General features: G+C 40.1%; 1 protein-coding gene across 11 annotated transcripts in view; it reads left to right on the top strand.

The window, feature by feature from the left end:
• Positions 1–22,691, top strand: part of Hipk3 (homeodomain interacting protein kinase 3) — a 73,717-nt gene that overhangs the window by 4,881 nt on the left and 46,145 nt on the right. For all 11 annotated transcript variants that reach the window (XM_037205063.1, XM_037205062.1, XM_037205066.1 and 8 more), the window contains one exon: positions 16,853–17,951. In XM_037205063.1, coding sequence (XP_037060958.1) covers positions 16,853–17,951 — 1,099 coding nt within the window. The remainder of the gene's footprint in view (positions 1–16,852; positions 17,952–22,691) is intronic.

The raw sequence follows: 22,691 nt of genomic DNA, 5'->3' as shown, positions 1-22,691 counted from the left end.
CTTAGTCATTCTGTGAGACCAGGTAGACTAGGCACAGTAAGGAGGTGTATGTTATACATTGTATGTAAGCATGTGTCAGAGTAGGTGTTGAATTTCTTAGGAGACCAGGGGCCCTCTCAGTTGATACTTGATGTCACCAAACAAAGGCCACATAGTTGTCTCTATGCAAGACACCAGGGTGAGTGCTGGAGACCTGGGAGCTGCTCATGTGGAAGGGAAAAGAACCAGCCACATGCTGATAATGTCCATAACGATACTGCTAGGGTTACTTTGTCTTAGATTTACTTTATCTTCGTTTTGTGTTTTGAACTAGGGTCTTATGTAGCTCAGGCTGGCAGTGAACTCCTGATCTTCTACTGCCCAAGTAATACCACCAGGTCTGGTTGATTTAAAAACAAAACACTACAAACACAAAGCAGCACAAAAAAGTTCATTACTTCTGGGATTACAGGTGTTTAAGCCCTTTAAAAAGTCTCACATTATAGGCTTCTCTGAAATCAGAAGGGCAAAAAGCATGGAGTTTAATATTGGTAGTAAATTAGAGTTTGACTTATAGGATTTATATTTTCTTTTAAAAGATTCTTAAAAAGTAAAGTCAAGGTACATATCAAACTCTGTAAACCTTGTGTTTTCAAACTGAATTAAAACCCAGGCTTCTGATACCTGTCACACAATCCACTTCCTAAGTCAGACAGACATGCATAATATATTTATATCTGTCCGTCCTGGGAGTGAGCCCAAGATCTCACATTCAGCATGTTCTCTCTAACTGAGTTATACCGTAGCTTAATCATCTCTTTTGTTTTTATTTATTTAAATTGTATTGTTTTGTGTGTATGGGTGTTTTGTCACATATGTATCTGCTCACCACTTGTGTGCCTGGTGCTTATAGAGGCCAGGATAGGGTCTGGAATCCTCTGGAACTGGAGTTATGGGTGGTTGTGAGCCACCATATCGTTGCTAACCCTGAGTCCCCTGGAAGAGCATCCACTGCTTTAGCCACTCTCCAGCCTACCTCCTATTTTTCTATTTAACAGGGTCTTACTGTTTATAGCTCAGGCGGGCCTTGAACTCTCTAATCCCCCTGTTTCTGTCTCCCAGTGCCAGGATTACCAGTGCTAGGGATTACCAGTGCTAGCATACTTGACCTCTTTCACACTTGACCCCTTTTCAGAGTCAGTCCAGTCAATCTCTTCCCCTCCCACCTAGCTCTCAGGTCTGAGACAGACTTCTGTAGTTCAGGCTGACCTCAAACCTCTACTCTTTCTATTTCCACCTCAGAACTATGCCCAGCTGAACCATTTCTTTCTCCCTCTTTTTTTGGGACAGGGTTTCACTTTGTAGCACTGGCTGTCCTGGAGCTCACTAAGTTGACCAGGCTAGACTCAGACTCAAAGAGATCCACCTGCCTCTGCCTCCACTGGACTCAGCATCTCCCCCCTTTTTTTTAATGGCTAGATTTCCAGATTCATTTTTTACTTTACATTTTCTTTGCTTTTATCCTTTAAAAAATTGAGTGTGTGTGTGTGTGTGTGTGTGTGTGTGTGTGTGTGTGTGTGTTTGTATATGCCTACATGTATGGGCATGTGTTTGCCATAGCACATGTATGGTGTTCAGTGGATAACTTTTAAGAGTTTGTACTCTTTCACCTACAAGAGCCTATAGTCAAGCTCAGGTCTTCATGTTCCTCCCTTCTCCCACTCTTTAATAAGCAAAACCCAAAGGGTTATGCTTAAAAAAAAAAAAAGATTTAGCATAGGGAAGAATAGTAAAAGGAAGTACATTACTCATTTAGCTGTAACTTTTTTGTTTGGGCAATGATTTAAGTTGTCGAAGACTGATTTTTTTTGTTTGTTTGTTTGTTTTTGTTTTGGAGACAGGGTTTCTTTGTGTAGCTTTGGAGCCTGTCCTGGAACTCACTCTGTAGACCAGGCTGTCCTCAAACTCAAAGAGATCTGCCTGCCTCTGTTTCCTGAATGCCAGGATTAAAAGTGTGCAACACCATCACCTGATGATTTTTTTTTTTTTTTAATAATAAAAAGATTTAGTTCGAGGCCAACCTGATCTACATAGTGAGTTCCAGGACAGCCAAAACTACAAAACTACACAGTGAGACCCTGTGTCAAAAACATTTTATTTTATGTATATAAATCTTTTGCCTGCATTCATGTATGTAAGTGCCCCAAGTGTGTGCCTTGTGTCTGGAGAGTCCAGAAGAGGATATTGGTTCCCCCTGAACTGGAGTTAAAGTTTGTGAGTTGCCACGTGGGTGCTGATAACCACGTAGGTCTTCTGCGAGAATGGCAAGTACTCTCTCGATGAGCCATCTCTCTAGCCCCAAAGACTGATTCTTTAGTGTACTTCTTGGTTACAATGAATGTAAAGGATTGCTAAGGTCAGTCACATGTAGTCTCCCTCCTCCCAATAACTTTATGCTGGAGAACATTTTCTAGGTTGAAAAATTGGTTTACATATGATGAGCATTATGTTAATCAGATTAGGGCTGGGGATGTATCACAGTTGGTAAAATCCTGCCTAGCATCCTTGAGGCCCTGGTGTGATCCCCAGTAGTACATCAGCCCAGAACATAAAGATCCATGCTTGAAATTCCAGCAGCACTCAGGAGGGCCAGAGGATCAGAACTTCCATCTTGTCCTCAGGTACATGGTGAGTTCAAAGCCAGCCTGGGCTATGTATGTATGAAAACATGACATCTGTAGAATATGTGCCATTCAACTTCTGGTTTTCTTTTATGGAGTTTATTATAAATGGTATTTGATTACATATAGATTACCAAGACAATTATCTGAAGGTTTGATAGAAAATATAAAAATGCTTACAATTTTTCGTTCTCTCTTCTTTCTTCCTCACCATCTCCCCCCCTTTACAAAATATTTTAGAGTTTTTATGAACAAAATAGTAAACTTTGAAACATTTTCAGGTAATCATTTGTTTGCAAAAGGTTTTCCAGTTTAGAAAGCAACTACATGAAGGCCTGAAAATAGCATTTTTTATGCTTCTTCTTTTTTTTTGGTTATTTTTTTAAAAGATTTATTTATTCATGCATTTTATATATATACCAGAATAAGGAATCTGATTCCATTATAGATAGTTATGAGCCATCATGTGGTTGCTGGGAATTGAACTCAAGACCTCTGGAAGAGCAATCAGTGCTCTTAACCACTAAGCCCATCTCTCCAGCCTGTTATGTGCTGTTTGTTTGGTTTGTTTCCAAAACAGGGTTTCTCTGTGTAGCCCTGGCTGTCCTCAAACTCTTGTAGACTAGGCTGGTCTCAAACTCAGAGGTTTATTTATTTCTGCGGCCCGTGTGCTGGGATTAAAAGCGTGCTCCACCACCGTCCAGCTATTATGTGCTGTTAATAAGACAACAGAGTCTTGTAAGTTTGGTAACCTGTATGGCTTTAGATACATAATGCTACAGTTTAAATAGTTAATAAGTTAGAGTGATAACATTGGAAGCTGGGTATTGCTTTCAAGAGACATTACTTCCAAAGTATAATTTAAAATAATTCTGCAGGCTTTAAATGTATAATTGATTGAGATTAAATAGGGTGTAATGACAGAACTGCACAGAAAATGACAGGTTACGCCGCTGTGAAGCCTGAAGCCATGATGCTGTCCTCATCACTGCTCTCTTAGATTGGGGCTGCTTGAACTTGGTTTGCTTGCTTTCCTTCTTTCTTTCTTTTTTTGAGATAATATCTCTCTTTATAGTCCTGAATATTCTGGAACTCTCTATGCAGATCAGGCTGGCCTAGAACTCACAAAGATCCACTTGCCTCTGCCTCCTGAGTGCTGGAATTAAAGGTGTGTGCCCCTATGCTTGGCTTCATTTAAAAAAATTTTTTCCCTTTGGTGTTTTTGAGACAGGCTGTCCTGGAACTCATCATGTAGACAGGCTCGTCTCCAGCTTACAGAGATCCACCTGTCTCTGCCTTCAGAGTGCTGGGGTTAAAGGCATGTTTTACTGTGCCCAACTTTGTTACATCCTTTTAAAAATATATTTTCATTAATTCTTTGAGAATTTCATACTCTTTTTTTGAGACAATGTCTTACTATTTGATCCTGGCTGACCTGGAGGAACTGAACTGTTTGGATCGGACTGGCTTAAAACTTTGGCTTCCTGCCACGGCCCCGCCCCGCCTCTTGCCCCATGGTAGTAAAGTATGTGCCACCATGCCTGGCCGCACCATGTATTTTGATAGTTTGATGATGTCTATCCGCTGTACTTCTTCACGGCCTTCCAGATCCACCCCCGCTCTCCTGTACCTGCCAACCTCATGCCTGGGGTTTTGTTTCCCCATCAGCTCTCAGCTGTGCTGCCCATGTACTTCCAAGTGTGGGCCATTATGTTCTTAAAACAAACTGAAAGACAACGTATTTTCGCGTCAAATTCTAGTCAATTTTGGTAGAGATAGTATAAGTATTTTTTATACTATATTAGTTGTAAATATAAGATTAGAAAAACAGTTGGGTTTTTTAATCTCTTTAGTATGCTTTAATTGATTTTTTTGGTAGCTGGATTATAGACTTTGGCTATAAAAATGAAATGTTATTATAACTGGTAAAGTAATATTTGATTGTCCACAAAGATACTGTATTCTCTATCTGGTATCATCATTTCTACTGCTTTAAAACATTATAGCTGGTTATGAGACCTCTAATCTTTAATCCCAGCATGAGGTAGGCAGAGGCAAGTGGATCTTGGTGAGTTCAAGGCCAGCCTGGGCTACATGGTGAGACCCTGTCTTCAAAAAAATCAGAACCAAAGTGGTGGTACAAACCTTTAATCTCAGCACTCAGGAGGCAGAGGCAGGCAGATATCTGTGAGTTTGAGGCCAGCCTGGGCTACCAAGTGAGTTCCAGGAAAGGCTCCAAAGCTCCACAGAGAAACCTATTGTGTGTGTGTGTGGTGGGAGACAAATGTTCATACCAAGGCTCCAATGGGTGGAGGACAGAGGACAATTTCATGGAGTCTTCCAGTTCTGGGGATTGAGCTCAGGTTGTTAAAACTTTAAATCAGGAGACTGAAGGGATGGCTCAGTGGTTAAGAGCATTGGCTGCCCTTTCAGCGGACCCAGGTTCAATTCCCAGCACCCACATGGCAGCTCACAACTGTCTGTAACTCCAGTTCCAAGGGATCTGACACCCTCACACAGTTATACACACAGACATAACACCAATGCACATAAAATAAAACAAATAAATAAAAAAAACCTTTAAATCTGAAAAATACTTGTTTTTGGTGGTTGTTTTAGTAAAATTTTTTGCAGTTGTACTTTCTAAAATATTGTCATGCCCCCTTTCTGGGTATCTATACTAAGGAAAGGATATCAGGTTCATTACAATTTTAACAAATGGAGAAAGCAGTCCACTAAGTTATACATGCAGGAAGTAGGCTGGTACCCTATTATTTAGAATACTAGAATTAAGGTGCATTGAAAAAGGGGTGGGAAGAATGGAAGAGTCAGACACATTTGGACATCAGTTGTGGAACACTGACTTCTGGGCATAGCCTGACTCTTGTACTCTTTTTTTTTTTTTTTAAATGAAAATTTTAAGTGTGCATGTGTGTGTCTGCCACAAGTGTGTGGAGGCCAGAAGAGGGCATCCGATCCCCTGGAGCTGGAGTTTCAAGCAGTTAGTTGCTGTCTGAAATGGGTGCCTTTAACTGCTGAGCCATCTCTCCAGCCCCGTGGCTGTTGAACTCACAGCTGCTGTGATTATTTTCACACGTTTTGTACAAGATTTGACCTGTCAGCGTCCTGTCATGAAGGAAAGGGGCTCATGGGGCTCTACTGCTCCCTAAACATTTACATGCAGTTAATGGTTGATGAGGAGAGACATGTTCATCATTTGTGTGGTCACTGGTAAGATGTCTAGTCTGTGCTCTGTACACGCTAACACGAGCTCCTGTAAAGACCCTAATGAAACTCAGTGGTCACATACATGAAGGAGGAAAAAGAAGTGGGTGGGGCAAGTTGGGAAGAAGGAGATTAGTGAGGGTGAGGGGAACAAGAGAGGGTGAGGGTTATGTGAATATGATCACAATATGTTATGTACATGTATGAAAATGTCATGATGAGACCCATTATTATGTACAATATATTCTAATAAACAGAATGAAAGATGTCCCATAGAAGAACGAAATCAGCATGTCAGGTTTTACATGTATTTTGATTGAATAATGAACATTAAAATGACTAAAAAAAAAGGTTTTGTTTTTCTGCTTGTTTTGTAATTTTATAGTAGTTGAATAACTTAGAGACATGTGCTGCACTGAAATCTAACCTGTTCTCGTAAGAGCAATCCCCCTTGTAGACTGATTTGGATTGGTAGGGTGAGTTCTAGCACCTTTGAAATGTCCAGCAGGTCATTTTCCATTCCAAAAGTTGGAGTGTTTTGCTAAGTCAGACCAGGCTTGTTATTTAACACGGAGATTGTGTATAGTCAACACATTCTCTAGATGCCTTCTTCACAATACTGCTGGAAAATACCCAAGACTCCAGGATTTTCAAATAAAATGTTTTGTAGGCACCTCAGATAATAGACTCCATTTATGAAGCTTTATATGTGTGCTCCAACTGTTTACAATGTGTGAAGTGGCTCAGTGTAATTTACTGGATCAAATACTGGTCAAAAGAACACACAAAGTAGTGCAGGTATTTTAAATTGTGACAATTAATGATTGAAAGGTGAATGTTCTTTTCATATCCCAGCTTATTTTCTATTTCAGAGAAGACACATTTTGTCTTTTATAAACATGTGCAGTCACGGAACAGTGGCACAAACTGACCGCTTTGTCACATTACATACAAGTTATGCAGTGACATTCTCCAAGACCCCTTAAGGAAGTATGTCAGAAGCTGGGCATGGTGGCACATGCCTTTAATCCCAGCACTCAGAAGGCAGAGGCAGGTGGATCTCTGTAAGTTCTGGGACAGCCAGGCTACACGAAGAAACCCTGTCTTGAAAAACCAAAACTAAAACAAAACAAAAACCTTAAGATAATTAATTAATTCCTTTTACTTTTAAATAGAGAGATTCATATTCACTACTTATGAATACTTTTATTTATTTATTTTTTTAATCCAAAATAGGAACAGTAAGGCCTGGTAGGCCAGACATGGTAACATTTAGTCCAGCATTCACTAGGCTACTAGGTGGATTATGAGTTCGAGTACAGCCTGGGCTGCACGGTGGAGACTGTCTCAGCAAAAACAAAAGCTGGCCAGTGACCCTAGGGACTTGACTGAGAGTTTGGGGTTTTATGTGCTTTACAGTTCGTACAGTGAATGGCCTGAACAGAAGTAATTGCTTCTGCTAATGCTACAGTTTCAATGCAGACATATAGAGAAGTTATAAGAATACAGAATTCCTTTCTCTTTCAGCTAGAGTTCTCAAATAATATTTCACATTCCCCCTTTAAAGGCAATTAAAAATATTTACATGTTTTATTTTATGAATTTATGTGTGCCTGAGTGTGTATATGTGTACAGTGCCCATGGAGTCTTGAAGAGGGCATTAGATCCCCTGGAATGAGTTGTAGATGGTTATGAGCTGCCATGTGGGTGCCCGGATCCAAACGGGGGTTTCCAGTAAGAGCAGCAGGTGCTCTTACCCCTGAGCCAGCTTTCCGGCTCCGGTACCATGTCATTTTGTGTTAGGGACTTGAACATCTACCGAAAGTGTGCATCCTTGGTGTCCTTTGGAGCCTAAGAATGTCAGAGCTTTGTCTTAGTTAAAGTAAATGATACTTTATAATAAATGATGCATCATTTGCAACATCATCATCCATTTTAGTTCATTCTGTTCTTAGTATAACATGAAGCCTCCCCTCCCCCTTCTTCTCTTCTTCTCCCCTCTCCTCCCCTCCCCTCCTTTTTCTTTTGTTTTCTTTTCTTTATGGTTTTTCAAGACAGGGTTTCTCCATGTAGCCCAGCTGTCTTGGAACTATTTCTGTAGACCATACTGGCCTTGAACTTAGAGATTTGCCTGCCTCTGCCTCCCTAGTCCTGGGATTAAAGGTGTGAGCCGCCACCCCCCCAGCTGAACATCCCCCATTTTTAACACTTGAAATAATTGGTGTGTATTTTAAAACCAGTTATGTCTTAACTATTATGACTTTGTATGTGGTACACAAATAATTGTATTATGACCCATGCTTGTTTGTTTTTCTCTCTCTATTGTTAGGTATCATATCCAGGACCTTCCACGTCCTGGACAAGCACTCTAAGCTCTAAGCTAAGACTCTCAACCCTAAGAGTCACATTTGTATTGTATACTTAGTATTGGATGAGTAAACTATGGTACCCAGTCACCTGGCAGTTAGAGTATTTCAGAACTCATTACTGCACACAGCAATGAGGATAACATTATTCTGTCTGCTTCCTTAGAGGGCTTGTGAGCATCTGTCTATGTAGGGCACATACCCGGAGAACTCCTGCTCTGTGGAATGTGCTTATCTTTGGTTTTGCTGTCTAAATCTACTGTCTCCCACCCCTCCTTTTTAAAAACCAGCGTTTACAAATATTCTTGTGCTCCTGGGCACTGTTCTGCTGTTTTTTGGCAGTCTCAGGCTGTCTAATGGTGGCTGTGGGTTTTATATTTCCCTTATTATCAGTGAGGTTGCAATTTTTAAAAATAATTTATTTAGTGTGCATTGGTGTGAGGGTGTCAGATCCCCTGGAACTGGAGTTACAGACACTTGTGAGCTGCCATGTGGGTGCTGGGAATTGAACCTTTATTCTGTGGAAGAGCAGCTGCTGCTCTTAACTACTTAGCCATCTCTGTAGCCCCTGGAATTTTTTTAAATGTCTTCTGGCTTGCATTTCCTTTATGTGACTTACCTATCAGATATGATTTGCCCATTTTTCTTTTGAGTTTTGCCAACCACAGTATGACTAGATCTCTTGTCAGTAATGTGTATTGTAAATATCTTCTCTGTGTTGATGGCTTATTTTATTTCTAGCATCATTGGATGAATAAAAGTTGTAAATTTTAATCTTTTTGAGACAGGATTTCTCTGTTTAACAGTCTTGGCTGTCTTGGAACTCACTTTGTAGACCAAGCTGGCCTGGAACTCACAGAGATCCACCTGCTTCTGCTGGGGTTAAAGGCATTTGCCACTATGCATAGCAAAGCTGTAAATTTTAATGAAGTAAAATATATGCTTTATTTTGGATTTTGAGACAGGGTTTTTCATATAGCCCAGGCTAGCCTGAAGGGAACTAGCTGGGTTGCCAAGGGTGACCTTAACTCTGTCCTCCTGCTGCCTTTCACCTGGAGAGTACCAGGACTTATAAGCAAGTACCGCCACACCCAGCTGAATAAAGTCAGACTTTCATAGCATGTACTTTTTGCATCTGCTTTTTCTTGTAAAGGTTGATGATTAATTTGTTAAAATTGTAGCATTCACTTTAAACTGAAAGGGATAAAAACGTAAGTCTGTGTGGGCTCTTATGTACACCCGAAGCATTGAGACATTTAGAGTCAGATTTCTTTTGGTCTTTAGTCTTTGGAGTAGAAAGGTGGGAATATGTAAAATTTGTGTGAATCCTATTGTAGGAAATTCCTATTGTTAGGAAAGCTTGTGCTTTATTTGGAGAATAATATAAACATGTGAGTGAAATGTAATTCTGAAAGACAAATGCAACGTTAGGACAGTCTCATGCCCAATCACAGGTGCTCATTCTAGGATTACAGTTGGGGAATCATTAACTGGAGATAGCTAGATTGTCTGTCCTCCCTCATGGTGAACTTCCTCTCATTGTGTTGTAAACCATCCTGAGCTACATGATGAGATTCTGCCTCAAAACCCAACACTGTCCTCTGAGCCCAAACACTGCTAAGATTATGGGCATGTACCACCATACCATTTTTATGGGGGGGGGAGGGGGAGCTAACTTGATTATTTGAAAAATAATACACAAAATTGTAAATTTACAAATGAAAGCAATTGGCAAGTCTTCAATTTCTTATACAAAATAACTATTGATGTCAGAAGCGGCAACAGTTTCTATAGGTTTTATTGTCATAAATGAAAGTTTAGGAACTGAAAACTCTGTTATCTTTGAAATGGTAGAACCATTTCTTTTCATTCGTTTTTGAGACAGGTCTCATTTTATAGCCTTGACTAGCCTGTGTAGACCTTTTCATGCCTCAAATCATAGATCTGCCTGCTTCTATTTCTAGAGTGCTGAGACTAAAGCCATCATGCCCAGCTTATGATATTTTTTTGTTACATTTATTGTGTGTGTGTGTGTGTGTGTGTGTGTGTGTGTGTGTGTGTGTGTATACGAATGCTTGTGGAGGTCAGAGGGCATCTAGTTCTCTCTTTCCATGTAGGTCCTGGGCATGGCTCCCAGGTTACAGGCTTGGTGCCTAGTGCTTTCTCCCACTGAGTCATCTTGCTGGCTCTCAAACGAGAAAACTTTTGAACTAGGCCAAACCTTGTTGCCTCAGATAAGTGAGGTGGTAGTAGAATCAGACTAATATTAAAATATTTTACACCCATTGTGGTTGTAGATAAGACATTGATAGTAATGAATGTAATGGAACTGTCCTGAGTGCTGACTTCATTTATCATTTGAAAAGTTGAATTGAAAATCAGCTTGTGCAGCAGCGCTGTAAACTTTAGCCCAAAGAATATGGCTTTAAAAAACTAGGCAGGCTGTTTTTATTGTTTTTGTTTTTGAGACAAGGTAGAGCAGTCTGGCTTCAGACTCACAGAGATCTGCTTGCCCCATGCTGCTGAGCTCTAGCCAGGCTGTTTTCACCTGAGACGATCCATTTACCTGGAAGGCGTCAGGTTAAAGGTTATTGGAACATCTACCACATTAGGCAACTTTAATGGATTGTTTAATTTCCTGTTACATCCTCTTTTCATTTAGAGACAATAAGTTCATTTTTGAAAATATCAACGGACCCACATCTACTTATTTTAATGTACTTGAAAGACTTGATTTGTGAGTTCAGAAAAGGAACAGAATCATAGGATCACTATGAAGAATAAACCATTTTTTTGTCTGAGCTTGTTTCCAATGGAGCAAAAAATATTCCTGAGAAAACTTCCTAAAAGACAATGTTACATTACTAGCTTTAAAAAAAAGTAGTTATGAAGTACGGGCTTCATATTTAATTTTTTATGTTTTAAGCCTTGTTTATTATGGGATAATATGCTACTGCCCTGAGTTATTTTCTTAGGTTAAAAATGACTTCTTATATATCCCAGGCTGGCCCTGAATTCATAGCAGTTGCTCCTAGTTTATCTCCCCACATAGTGGGTTGATAGGCATGTACATGACACCTAGCTAAATATTTTAAATCTGTTTTTATGTAGACCAGTCTGGCCTTAGACTCAATGCCTTCTGAGTTCTGGGATTAAAGGTTTATGTAACCATGCCTAGCTTTAATTTTTTTGTTTTGTTTTGTTTTGGTTTTTTTGGACAGGGTTTCTCTGTGTAGCTTTTTGCCTTTCTTGGAACTTACTCTGTAGCCCAGGCTGGCCTCAAACTCACAGAGATTAGCCTGTCTCTGCTTCTCTGTGCTGGGATTAAAGGCGGACTTAATTTTTTTTTAATGTGTTGTTTTTGTGTGTATGTCTGTGTGGTTGTATTTATTGTTTTCTTTTTGTGGTACTGGAGATTTAACCTAAGGCCTCCACATGATAGATAAGTTCTCTATCACTTGGGTTTATCCCCATTTTTTTTGTGTTTGTATGTGCTTGCCTGCTTGTGTGTGTTCATGTGTGGGTAGACTTGTGGATGGGTATGGTAAGCATATGGAGGTCAGATGATGACCTAGGGTACTATTCCTTAGATATTGGTCACCTTACATTTTTTTTCCCAAGATTTTATTATTTGTGTGTGTGTGTGTGTGTGTGTGTGTGTGTGTGTGTGTGTGTGTGTGTGATGTGTGGGCATATGCATGCCATGGTGCCTGAACATGGAGGGCAGAGGACAACTTTATGGAGTCAATTTTCTTTCTACCTTTTTGTGGATTCTGTTTTTGTTTTCTGAGAGAGGGTTTCTCTGTGAAGCCCTGGCTGTCCTGGAACTCACTCTGTAGACCAGGGTGGCCTAGAATTCACAAGGGATATTTCTGCCTCTGCCTCCTGAGTGGAGTTAATAGGCTATTAAGATTAAAGATGCAAGCCTTTAATTCCAGCAACATGGAGGGGCAGGGGTAGGCGGCTCCCTGCCAGTTCAAGGCCAGCTTGGTATACATAGCAAACAACAACAAAGTAATACTAAAATGTAGAAGCAACTCTAATGTCCATCTGTGGGTGAATGAATAAAATGTCATACATATACACGTGAAATACCATGTGATCTTACAAAGGAAGAAAATCTAGTTGCATGTTACAACGTGGATGAACCTTGACATTGTTCTGAGTCATAAAAAGGCAAATATGAGTTCACTTATGAGGTATATCTTGAAGTCAAATTCATAGACTAGAAAGTAAATGATGGTTGCCAGAGTCATGACATGGTCCCGGTTTCAATTGCAAAAGAGGGCTAGTGTTAGGAGGGAGGTATAATTATACAGCATTGGGGATGTATTTAATGCCACTGAATAGTAAACTTAAAAAATGATTAAAATAGTAAGCTTTATATATATATATAACTGTGGTTTTCAAGAAGGAAGATGTTTCAAAAATGAAGGTTTGGACAAGTGGAAGGAAATTGAATGAGGAGACTTTAAGAAACTATTGACTCATATTTATTTTCTTTAATTAACTCTGTTAAACATAAGGCATAGCTAAGTTTAGCAGAAAATATTTCAGAAATTTCATATTAGCTAAGAAATTGAATATGTTAGCAAAGTATTTCTGTCTTGGTTCCTGTTCTCCTTTTCCAGCAGACCCAGCGTTATGCATAAGAAGAAACCAGAACATATCTCACTAATAGTTTACAATGGTCAGATCTGGGTCTGTGGATGTTCTTGTTGCTTATATTGCTGGTTGATTGTCATAGAAGGTAGAGTTCAGTTAGGATTTCAAGTTTATTTTAGGATTAGAAGGGTAAAACCCATGTCTTTGTTCATTTAGTCTGCTACCACAAAATTCTGTAAGGAGCATAGATTTATTGCTCATTGCTCTGTAGGCTGGAGAGTCCCAGGATAAAGGTAAAAGCAGATGCAGGGTTTGTTGAAGGCTTGCTCTCTGCTCCAAAGATAGCATCGAGCTGTGATCTTACATGCCAAGGGGCAAAGAAGCTCCTTGAGGCTTCATTTATGAAAGGGAGCCCTCATGGCCTAATCAGCTCCCAAAGCCCCTTTGTATTTTTGATATATGGTCTTACTCTGTAGTCCAGGCTGGCCTTGAACTCATGCCAATCTCTCTGCCTCAGCCTCCCAGTTTCTAGGATTACATTTGGTGGGTAGGGAGGGTTTCAATATACAAATTTTGAGAGGCCATAAACATTCAGAACAAAGTACCTGAAATGAGAGCTCTGGGTGTGATTGTGCACATCTGGAGTTCTTCACTTGGGGCTAAGGCAGGAGGATTGCTGTGGGTTTTAGGCTAGCCTCAGCTACAAGCAAAAAGAATCTGAAGTGAATAAGCCTGAGAAGTAAAAGCTTAGTGGTTGCTCCATCAGGAGCCTTTGCTCTCCTCCTAAGTAATAGTTTTCGCAGCCCCCACCCACCATCAAAGAGGTAGTATTTCAAAGCCTTATTCCTCAGTCTGCTGATAAGAACGAGTGGCAAAGACATGAATAATATAGCTGAGGAGTGCAACATAGCTCACATTACAACGACAAATAATAAAGGAAAGGCATAGTGCTGTGCAGAAACAGGGTGTGGGACGCCATTATACAGCAATTGGTATTAGTAAGTGATTTTCATATTTGTCATTTGGGATCTCTGGGTATGGATTACATAAGTATTTTGAAAATTAGGAGTATCATAGGAGAATTATTGAGGCTATGTTTGGGCAGCCTTACAAAAATGCATAATATATGAGTTTGATATGTTTAGAGAGAGTTCTCAGTGTGGTTTTGTTTCATTAATTTAGCTAGGCATTTGATCCCAGCACTAGGGAGTCAGAAGCAGATGGATCTCTCTGAGTTTGTTGCCAGCCTGATCTAAATAGGGAATTTCATGCCTGTCACAGTGATATAGTGAGACTCTGCCTTAAAGTGTGGTGAATTAATGCAGTTTTGGCATGCCCCTGGGTAGAGGTATAGGATAGATGCTGGGGACATTTTAAGGAAGCAGATGAACTTCCTTAGGCTTAAATCCCCGAGTTTCAATTTGTAGTATTCTCTACTTACTGAATATCAAGTCTTGATCTGACTGTGAACTTTGTCTCTGACTTTATAGTAGAGCAACTTAGGAATCTGGGAGGTGGAACACAGGAAACTTTTGGAAGTTTTAACTCAGGTGTGGTGTACTTACTTCTTTTTCTTTTTCATAGTTTTGAAACCTTGGGTCAATTACTTGGTGCCTCTGAGCTTTGGTTTTCTTTCTTTTTTGATTTTTGTTAATTTGTGTGTGCATGCATGGTGTATATGTGTGTGTGTGTGTTTGTGTGTGCGCGCGCCATGACTTGTGGAGGTCAGAAGACAATTTTGTGGAGTTGGTTCTCTCCATCTAGCTCATGTAAGTTCTGGGGATTGGATTCAGGTTGCTAGCCTTGTGTAGTAAATGCTTTTACTCACTGGTCTTTAGTGATCTTAACAGCAAATTGAAAGATATTAGCATCATTAAGCCAAATATTATAAATATTATAAAGCATTTATTAAACAGTTGCATAATTATTCCCTCATTGGTTGTAGCTCTTTCTAAAAAAAAAATTAGCTTTGTTATTTTTAATTATTGTAGACTGTGATGGTAATCCATTATTTCAGAGATAAAAACAGTTGATAGTTGTGATATATTGAAACAGGAGACAACACAGTTAATACAGTACAGTTTAAAATTGGGTTGAATTAAGGTAATTTGTGTGTGTCTGTGTGGTGTGTGTGGCATATGTACACATGTATGCATGAGTGTGTACTCACGTGAGTGTGTGCATGTGTAGGTGAGAGGAGGAGGGAAGTGTCCTGATGGGTCACTCTTCCCTTTCTCATTGAACACTTGGGGCTTGCAGTGCTAACTAGATGGGCTGGCCAGCAAGTCCCAGCCATCCTTTCTCTGTAGGCCCAGCTTTTCACAGGGGTGTTTGAATTGACCTCAGGTTCTCATGCTTGTGCCCAAGTGCTCTTACCCAATGAGTCATCTCTCCTGAAGTTAATAGAACCATCCAACATCTGTTGAACGTCAACTTCATCTTCTAGACAGTTCTAATTCACTTGTAGATTCAGATCTAATGTGGAAGACATACGTATATACTGACAGTTACAGTACAATGAGTCTAGGGGGCGGCACGTGTTCTGAGTCTCTGCATGCCCAGCTCTTCTTGGAGAGTGTGTGGTGAGTATGTGTGTCTCATGAGAGCACGAGCAAGGAAGTACTGAATTATTTTGGTCAGATCCTAAAGGAGTTTGCAATGTGCTCAGGGGTGGGTGCAAAGGAGGATCTAACTAAAAATGTGGGACTGTGTGCAAGGAAAGAACACGAATATTAAAGTAATGGCTTTGTCAGATGGTGATTTTTTCACTTGTGTTGCATGTTGTTGTGTGACAGACTAAATAGTTGGAGGTAGAGTACATAACTGTAATTAATGTTTTGAGCTGTGGTACTGAGGATTGTGGAGTGTGTGTGTGTGTGTGTGTGTGTGTGTTTTATGTTTGTATATATGGATTAGCAGTTGCTGGATTGTATATTACATGAATTCTAAGATCGTGAAATAAGGTCATAAGGGAGAAAGTCAGCTGTGTCAGCAACATGTTAAATCCCCTTTGTATCTGAGTTACACCAGAGTCAGGTACTATTTACAGACTCATTGTACACTTGATGGCTGGGTAGATGGAGTAAGACCAAAATCCATAGAAAGTCATTTAGTGTCTGGGAACTTAGGCAACATGAAGGTAACTGGATAGAAAGCTATTAAGTTGCCTTTGTAGTATAATGAATGCTTTTTAAGATCAAAGGAGATTATATTTGGCAAGTAGAATATAGGATCAGAGCTGTTCATGGAAAAGGATAGCCCTTTTAAATTAATCCCTGTATGTATGTATATACTTAAAACATACATAGTTGTTTCTTCTTGATTATAAACTGTTTTGGCTGATTCATAATTTTGTGTGTGTGAGGTGTAGGCATGTGTAAGAGTGAGTATGTAGAGTCCAGAGGCATGTCAGGTATCTTCTGTCACCCTCTACCTTGTTCCTTTGAGGCTAAACCTGGAGTTTCCATTTTTTCAACAAGGCTGGAAGCCAGCAAGCCCCAGCATCCTCCTGTCTCTGTTCTCAGTACTGGAGTTTAGCCATGCATGGGACCACACCCAGCTTTTCAGTGGGTCCAGACTCTGAACTCTGGTCCTCATTCTTTGCAGCAAATGCTCCTAACCCTGAACTACCTCTCTAGCTGATGGTTCATAAGTTATATTTTGGTGAGAGAATATTTTATTTTTACCATAACTGAGCCGCTTGTTCAGGGAGTTGTACTTTGCCTTCCATGGGGAAAATGGTTGGAACAGTTTCTATTGCATTTCCCGGTCAGTGTAGCCGTTCAGTCAGTATTTCCCCCAATAACTGAAATCCTGAGAACTAATGTGGAAATAATGAAGAACTTCCTTATCTCCTCCCAAGGGAAAAATCTTAATGGAATTTTAAATTACTATTATTTTAGCATATTATGAATTTGACCCTAAAAGCTTTTTCCTACAGTTTAAAGTTGAGGAAAACCTGTTCTTTTGATTAACATTTCCTTCCTTCTTCTGCAGGTATGGCCTCACAAGTCTTGGTCTACCCACCATACGTTTATCAAACTCAGTCAAGTGCCTTTTGTAGTGTGAAGAAACTCAAAGTAGAGCCAAGCAGTTGTGTTTTCCAGGAAAGACGCCGTCCACAGACCCATGTGAACGGTAGAGACTTTGGAAACTCTCACTCTTCCACGAAGGGTGGTGCTTTCCAGACAAAGACACCGTTCACTAGACCTCGAGGACACAGCTTTTCATTGCAGGCAGGTGCCGTTGTTGTCAGAGACACTGCCGGTGGTGCAAAGGCCATAGCAGCTCCAGCGCAGCAAGCTGCAGTGGAGGCGCCTCGCACCGTGCTGTGGCGAAACCGGTTACATTTCCTAGAAGGTCCCCAGCGATGTGGATTGAAGCGCAAGAGTGAGGAGTTGGATAATCACAGCGGCGCGATGCAGATTGTCGATGAACTGTCCATACTTCCTGCAATGTTGCAAACCAACATGGGAAATCCAGTGACAGTTGTGACAACGACCACAGCATCAAAACAGAACTGTACCAGCGGAGAAGGCGATTATCAGTTAGTGCAGCATGAAGTCTTATGCTCTATGAAAAACACATATGAAGTCCTTGATTTTCTTGGTCGTGGCACTTTTGGCCAAGTTGTTAAATGCTGGAAGAGAGGGACAAATGAAATTGTAGCAATCAAAATTTTGAAGAACCACCCTTCTTACGCACGCCAAGGGCAGATAGAAGTGAGCATCTTAGCAAGGCTCAGTACTGAGAACGCTGATGAGTACAACTTTGTGCGGGCCTATGAGTGCTTCCAGCACCGTAACCATACCTGCCTGGTCTTTGAGATGCTGGAGCAGAACCTGTATGACTTTCTGAAGCAGAATAAATTCAGTCCCCTGCCCCTGAAGGTGATCCGGCCCATTCTTCAGCAAGTGGCCACTGCACTGAAGAAGTTAAAAAGTCTTGGTTTAATTCATGCTGACCTCAAACCAGAGAATATTATGTTGGTGGATCCTGTTCGACAGCCATACAGGGTTAAAGTGATAGACTTTGGGTCAGCCAGTCATGTATCAAAGACTGTTTGTTCAACGTATCTACAATCTCGGTACTACAGGTAGGCAGCAACGGCTTTTTGGCTATTTAACAAATGCCGAGTTTCTGCTAAGTGAAATTTGATATGTGTATGTGATGAGAGACTGCTTCGGCTAAATAAGGAAATCAATAGGATCTGTTTAGGTTTGAAGCTTTAAAAAGACATGCAAAATCAAGGCATAAAATTGCTTTAGGGACAGTAGAAATCTCTACTCATTCCATGCTAAAGACATCTGGTTATTTTTATTATTAATAGAAGATAGGAAAGAATGTCACACAAATAAGATGATAAATGTAAGTCTTTAAATGTTGAAAAATGTTGTTGAATGTAGCTTTTGTATGTTTCTTGGAGCATTTCAGTGCTTGGGAAAGGTAATTTTTAATTTTTAAAGTTTTATTTTTCATATTTTTTATTTATGTGTGTATACATGCCATGGTGCACATGTGCAAGTCTAAGGGTAACTTGTGGGACTCTGATCTCTTCTTTCTACTATGTGGGTCCCTGAGATTGAGCCTAGGTCATAAGGTTTGGTGGCAAATGCCTTTACCTGCTGAATCCATCTCACTAGTCCTGGAGAAGTAATTTAATGAAGACATAATCTCATATAACAACATTTAGAGAAATTATGAGTTCAGGCTGTTATTCTGATGAATGACTTCAAGATTTACATTTATTTATATAGCTGCCATGAAGTTTTCTATGTATATGCTATGAGTAATATTATCTTAGTGTGTGAAGAAATTGAAGACAAAAATAGTCTCCATGCTGCTATTGACAGAGATCTACAATGTCAAGATTAGTGTAATGCCAGCCTGAAGTACTGTAGTCTCAGAGGCTAGCTGATGGTTCAAAATAGCAGAAGTTCCTGTGTGAGTAGGAAGCTGTCTTTGAACTCATAGTTTGAGTTCCCAGCTCATAAATTGGAGACTGAAACATTCTTGGTGTCCTCTGGAGCCATGATTGCTAACACAGTGGGGCGGACATGAGTGCTGAGACATTCTTGGTGTCCTCTGGAGTCATGGTTGCTAACACAGTGGGGCGGACATGAGTGCTGAGACATTCTTGGTGTCCTCTGGAGTCATGGTTGCTAACACAGTGGGGCGGACATGAGTGCTGAGACCTTCTTGGTGTCCTCTGGAGCCATGGTTGCTAACACAGTGGGGTGAACATGAGTGCTGAGACATTCTTGGTGTCCTCTGTAGTCATGATTGCTAACACAGTGAGGCGGACATGAGTGCTGAGACATTCTTGGTGTCCTCTGGAGTCATGGTTGCTAACACAGTGGGGCGAACATGAGTGCTGAGACATTCCTGGTGTCCTCTGGAGTCATGATTGCTAACACAGTGGGGCGGACATGAGTGCTGAGACATTCCTGGTGTCCTCTGGAGTCATGATTGCTAACACAGTGGGGCGGACACAGGAGCAGTGTTGGCAGAGGAGTGCTCGCTTGTTCGTAAGCTCCTGAGGAGATGAAATGCAGTTTATGGCCAGAGCTTGCTACGTCCTGAGGGTTAGGAACTTTGACCAAATAAGCAGGTAGTTGTTTTTGGGGTTGTATCTGCCTTTGTACTACTTCTGATTTTCCTGATTAGTCTTCTGTAAACATGTGCTATAATACCTTGCACAAATTAGAAGTAAGCCAGTCATCAACAAACACCAACTCTGTATGCTTTGCTATTAGTAAGTTATCAGAAGGAATGCCATGCTTATGTAATTTAGTTATAATTAAATGTATTGATATAAGTATTAGGAATTAGTAGTATGATATAAGTATTAGGAATTATTATGTAGCATGATTTATTCTTTTTAGATTGCATTATTTCTAGTATTAGGGTTCCGGATACTATTTTCAACTGTTTAGATGTGGGATTTGGAGGTACACAATTTTTAATTCAATACTGTGAAGGCAGAGGCAGGAGGATCTCTCTGAGTTAGAGGCCAGCCCGGGCTACAGTGAGACCCTGTCGCAGAACACACACACACACACACACACACACACACACACACTCTCACACACACACTCACAAACACACACTCAAACACTCACACACTCTCTCACACACACACACACACACACACACTCTCACACACACACACTCACACACACACACTCACACACTCTCACACACACACACTCACACACACACACACTCAAACACTCACACACTCTCTCTCTCACACACACACACTACTTTTTCAATAGACAAAGGGTAATTTGCTGTTGCAGCAGGGTAGCAGATCTTACTTATTTTCACATAATTAGATTTACTTGATCCTCTGTCCTCCTAACCACTTTTTTCTTTCTTTTCCTGACTTATTGAACTGTAAGATTCAATGTTTGCTAATTTTCCCCCTGGAAAAATGATTTTGAAATCTTACTCAATTGCATGAAAAGAATAGTGCTTCTCTCTACTCATGTCTTTGTGCATCATAGACTATGAGTTCAGAGCTTTTACTGGCCAGCTAGCATATTGTATAAACTCCAGCTTCAGCTGCCTGGGCCCCATGTTCAGTTTACTCGTTAGTAAATGACTTCATTATATTTGGGTGCTGCATTATTTCCATTTCTGATTCTGCCCTGTGTGATGTCTAGCCTCCTTTTCATGACTGAAATGTTTGGGATGAGAATAAACAACAGAAACATTAACCTATATTTTATACTTGAAAATTTCTGTTGGTTTATTAAATGTTTCAAAAGAGTAAAGAGAATCATTTGAAAAGCAATCTAAAATTTTAGATACGTTATGATCCCATCTTCTAGCATTAGGTCTTTGCATAATATTGAGAATGGAAGAAAATTATGAATAATTGCTAAGTATAATTTCTGTTCTGTTTACTTATAAATTTCAGGTTAATATTTACCTGGCTTTCAGAAGCTGTATAAACTAAGATTAGTCGCAGGTTCTGTGTTTAGAGTTTAGAAATATAGAAAATTTATATTTAATAAATAAAAGTTTATGCTTATGTTTTGGATGATTCTGACTTGGTAAAAAACAGAAAATGGACTTGATGGCAGTTAGATTTAAGAGGCAGAATAGTTAAGAAATAGTAAGATAGATTAGCAAAAGTGCAGTGTAGTTCTTAATTAGATACTGTCCTAATGTCTGATAAATTTTTGCATGAAAAAGGCAGCAAGCTATTACTTTATTTCAGGATTTGCACATCATTTTGGAACGCTACTGTTTCTGTCTTAGCTTATGACAGGATTACTTAGATACTGTGAGATTAATAAATGAAAGTATAGGAAGTATTTTAAGGTAGGGACACTATAGGTGTATCTTAGTTTCTAAGGTAAAGGACTGCATTTAGACACAGATTCATGTGTTCCCCGTTTGAACCGTGGAACACAAACGTAGTGAGGATATCTTAAAATAGACAGGCGTAGTGGCCAGAGGCTGTTGACTACTATAGATGGTTAGGCTGTCTAGCTCCTGCAGTGATAGAAGCCAGAAGTACATGCTAAGGGCATTGATTTGCTCAAGGTCAGCATGTTCTAAATTCAGCTGCCTGAGCGTGGTTTCTGTCAAGAACACGTAGGGCTTTTGAATGTGGAAAGGTTTAGCAGCAGAAGGTGCTGTATTTATGAGGTGTGGTGGCAATATTCAGGTCATGAAGTTTTTTTTTTTTTAAATATAGAAGTTTAGCCTGTGGATGCTATTTCAGAGCAGAGACAGGAAAGTGGGCTATAAAGTAACCTGCTTGGCAGATTTGTGTGTGTGTGTGTGTGTGTGTACAGATACACACACATATGTATATAATGTATATTTAATATATACATATATGTTTTGCTATATTACTAGTTGGTGTTGATTGCCATTGAAGTAAAGCATGCTTTGAAGGAAAGAGGGTGTAACTCAGTGAGACCGCTCACCTAGCTGTGGTTCTATCCCCAACTTGTGGTAGGTCGGAGGCTTATCATTATTCCTGTGATAGTGTAGAAAGATGGAATGATGACCAATTAAATATACACACATTTCATTTCTTCTTGGACCCAGAAATTTCAAAGCTAAAGTTCCTATAACAAAATTAAGGCATGTAGAAAGACCCATAATGATTGATCCTTTATATAGGTACTTTATTTATTTATTTTGAGGCAGGCCTGGGTGTGCTCTCTGTAGATTAGTCTGGCCTTATAAACTTCTGGCTGCCCTTTGCCCCTGTCCCCTGCGTGCTGGGTGTGTGCCTCCAAGCCCAGCCAGGTTACTCTACAGTGGACTACCGTGCTTCTATGCCATCTCATTTTTGTTTTCCAAGCACTTTGAACTATTCTGCTTTGTTTCTCACCTCTCTCTCTCTCTCTTTGGAGGGTTAGGGAGTGGGAGGATAAAGTCTCACTATATAAGCCTAGGATGGCCCAGAACTTACTCTGTAGCTAGCCCAGGCTGGCCTTGAGCTTAATTCATCTAAGCATACAGTTCCATGGCTTTGATTATAGTCATAGTTCTGCATTGATGAATCAAGTTAGAATCTTGTGTACCCTCCACAGAACACCCCTAGTCACTGTTCTCCAGCCTTCTCGTTCCTGCCCATTCAGCCTCCAGGTTCATCATGTTGTAGCAAGTATCAGCAGCTCATTTCTTTTTATTGAGTTTTAAATATACAATATTATATGTTTGCAATCATAAATGGTTGGAGATCTAAAAAGGTATATTACCAGTGAAAATAATATAGGAACAGAAATTGTAACATTGTCAATGGTTAGGATTATTTCCTAAAATACTCAGTGCTTGTAAAGTGGAATGCATTGTGCTGAGTGCATTG

This window comes from Peromyscus leucopus, chromosome 4 (genome assembly GCF_004664715.2).
Source record: "Peromyscus leucopus breed LL Stock chromosome 4, UCI_PerLeu_2.1, whole genome shotgun sequence".
Taxonomy (NCBI): domain Eukaryota; kingdom Metazoa; phylum Chordata; class Mammalia; order Rodentia; family Cricetidae; genus Peromyscus; species Peromyscus leucopus.
Note: the sequence above shows the minus strand (reverse complement) of the source record. Positions and strands in the feature narration are given on the sequence as shown.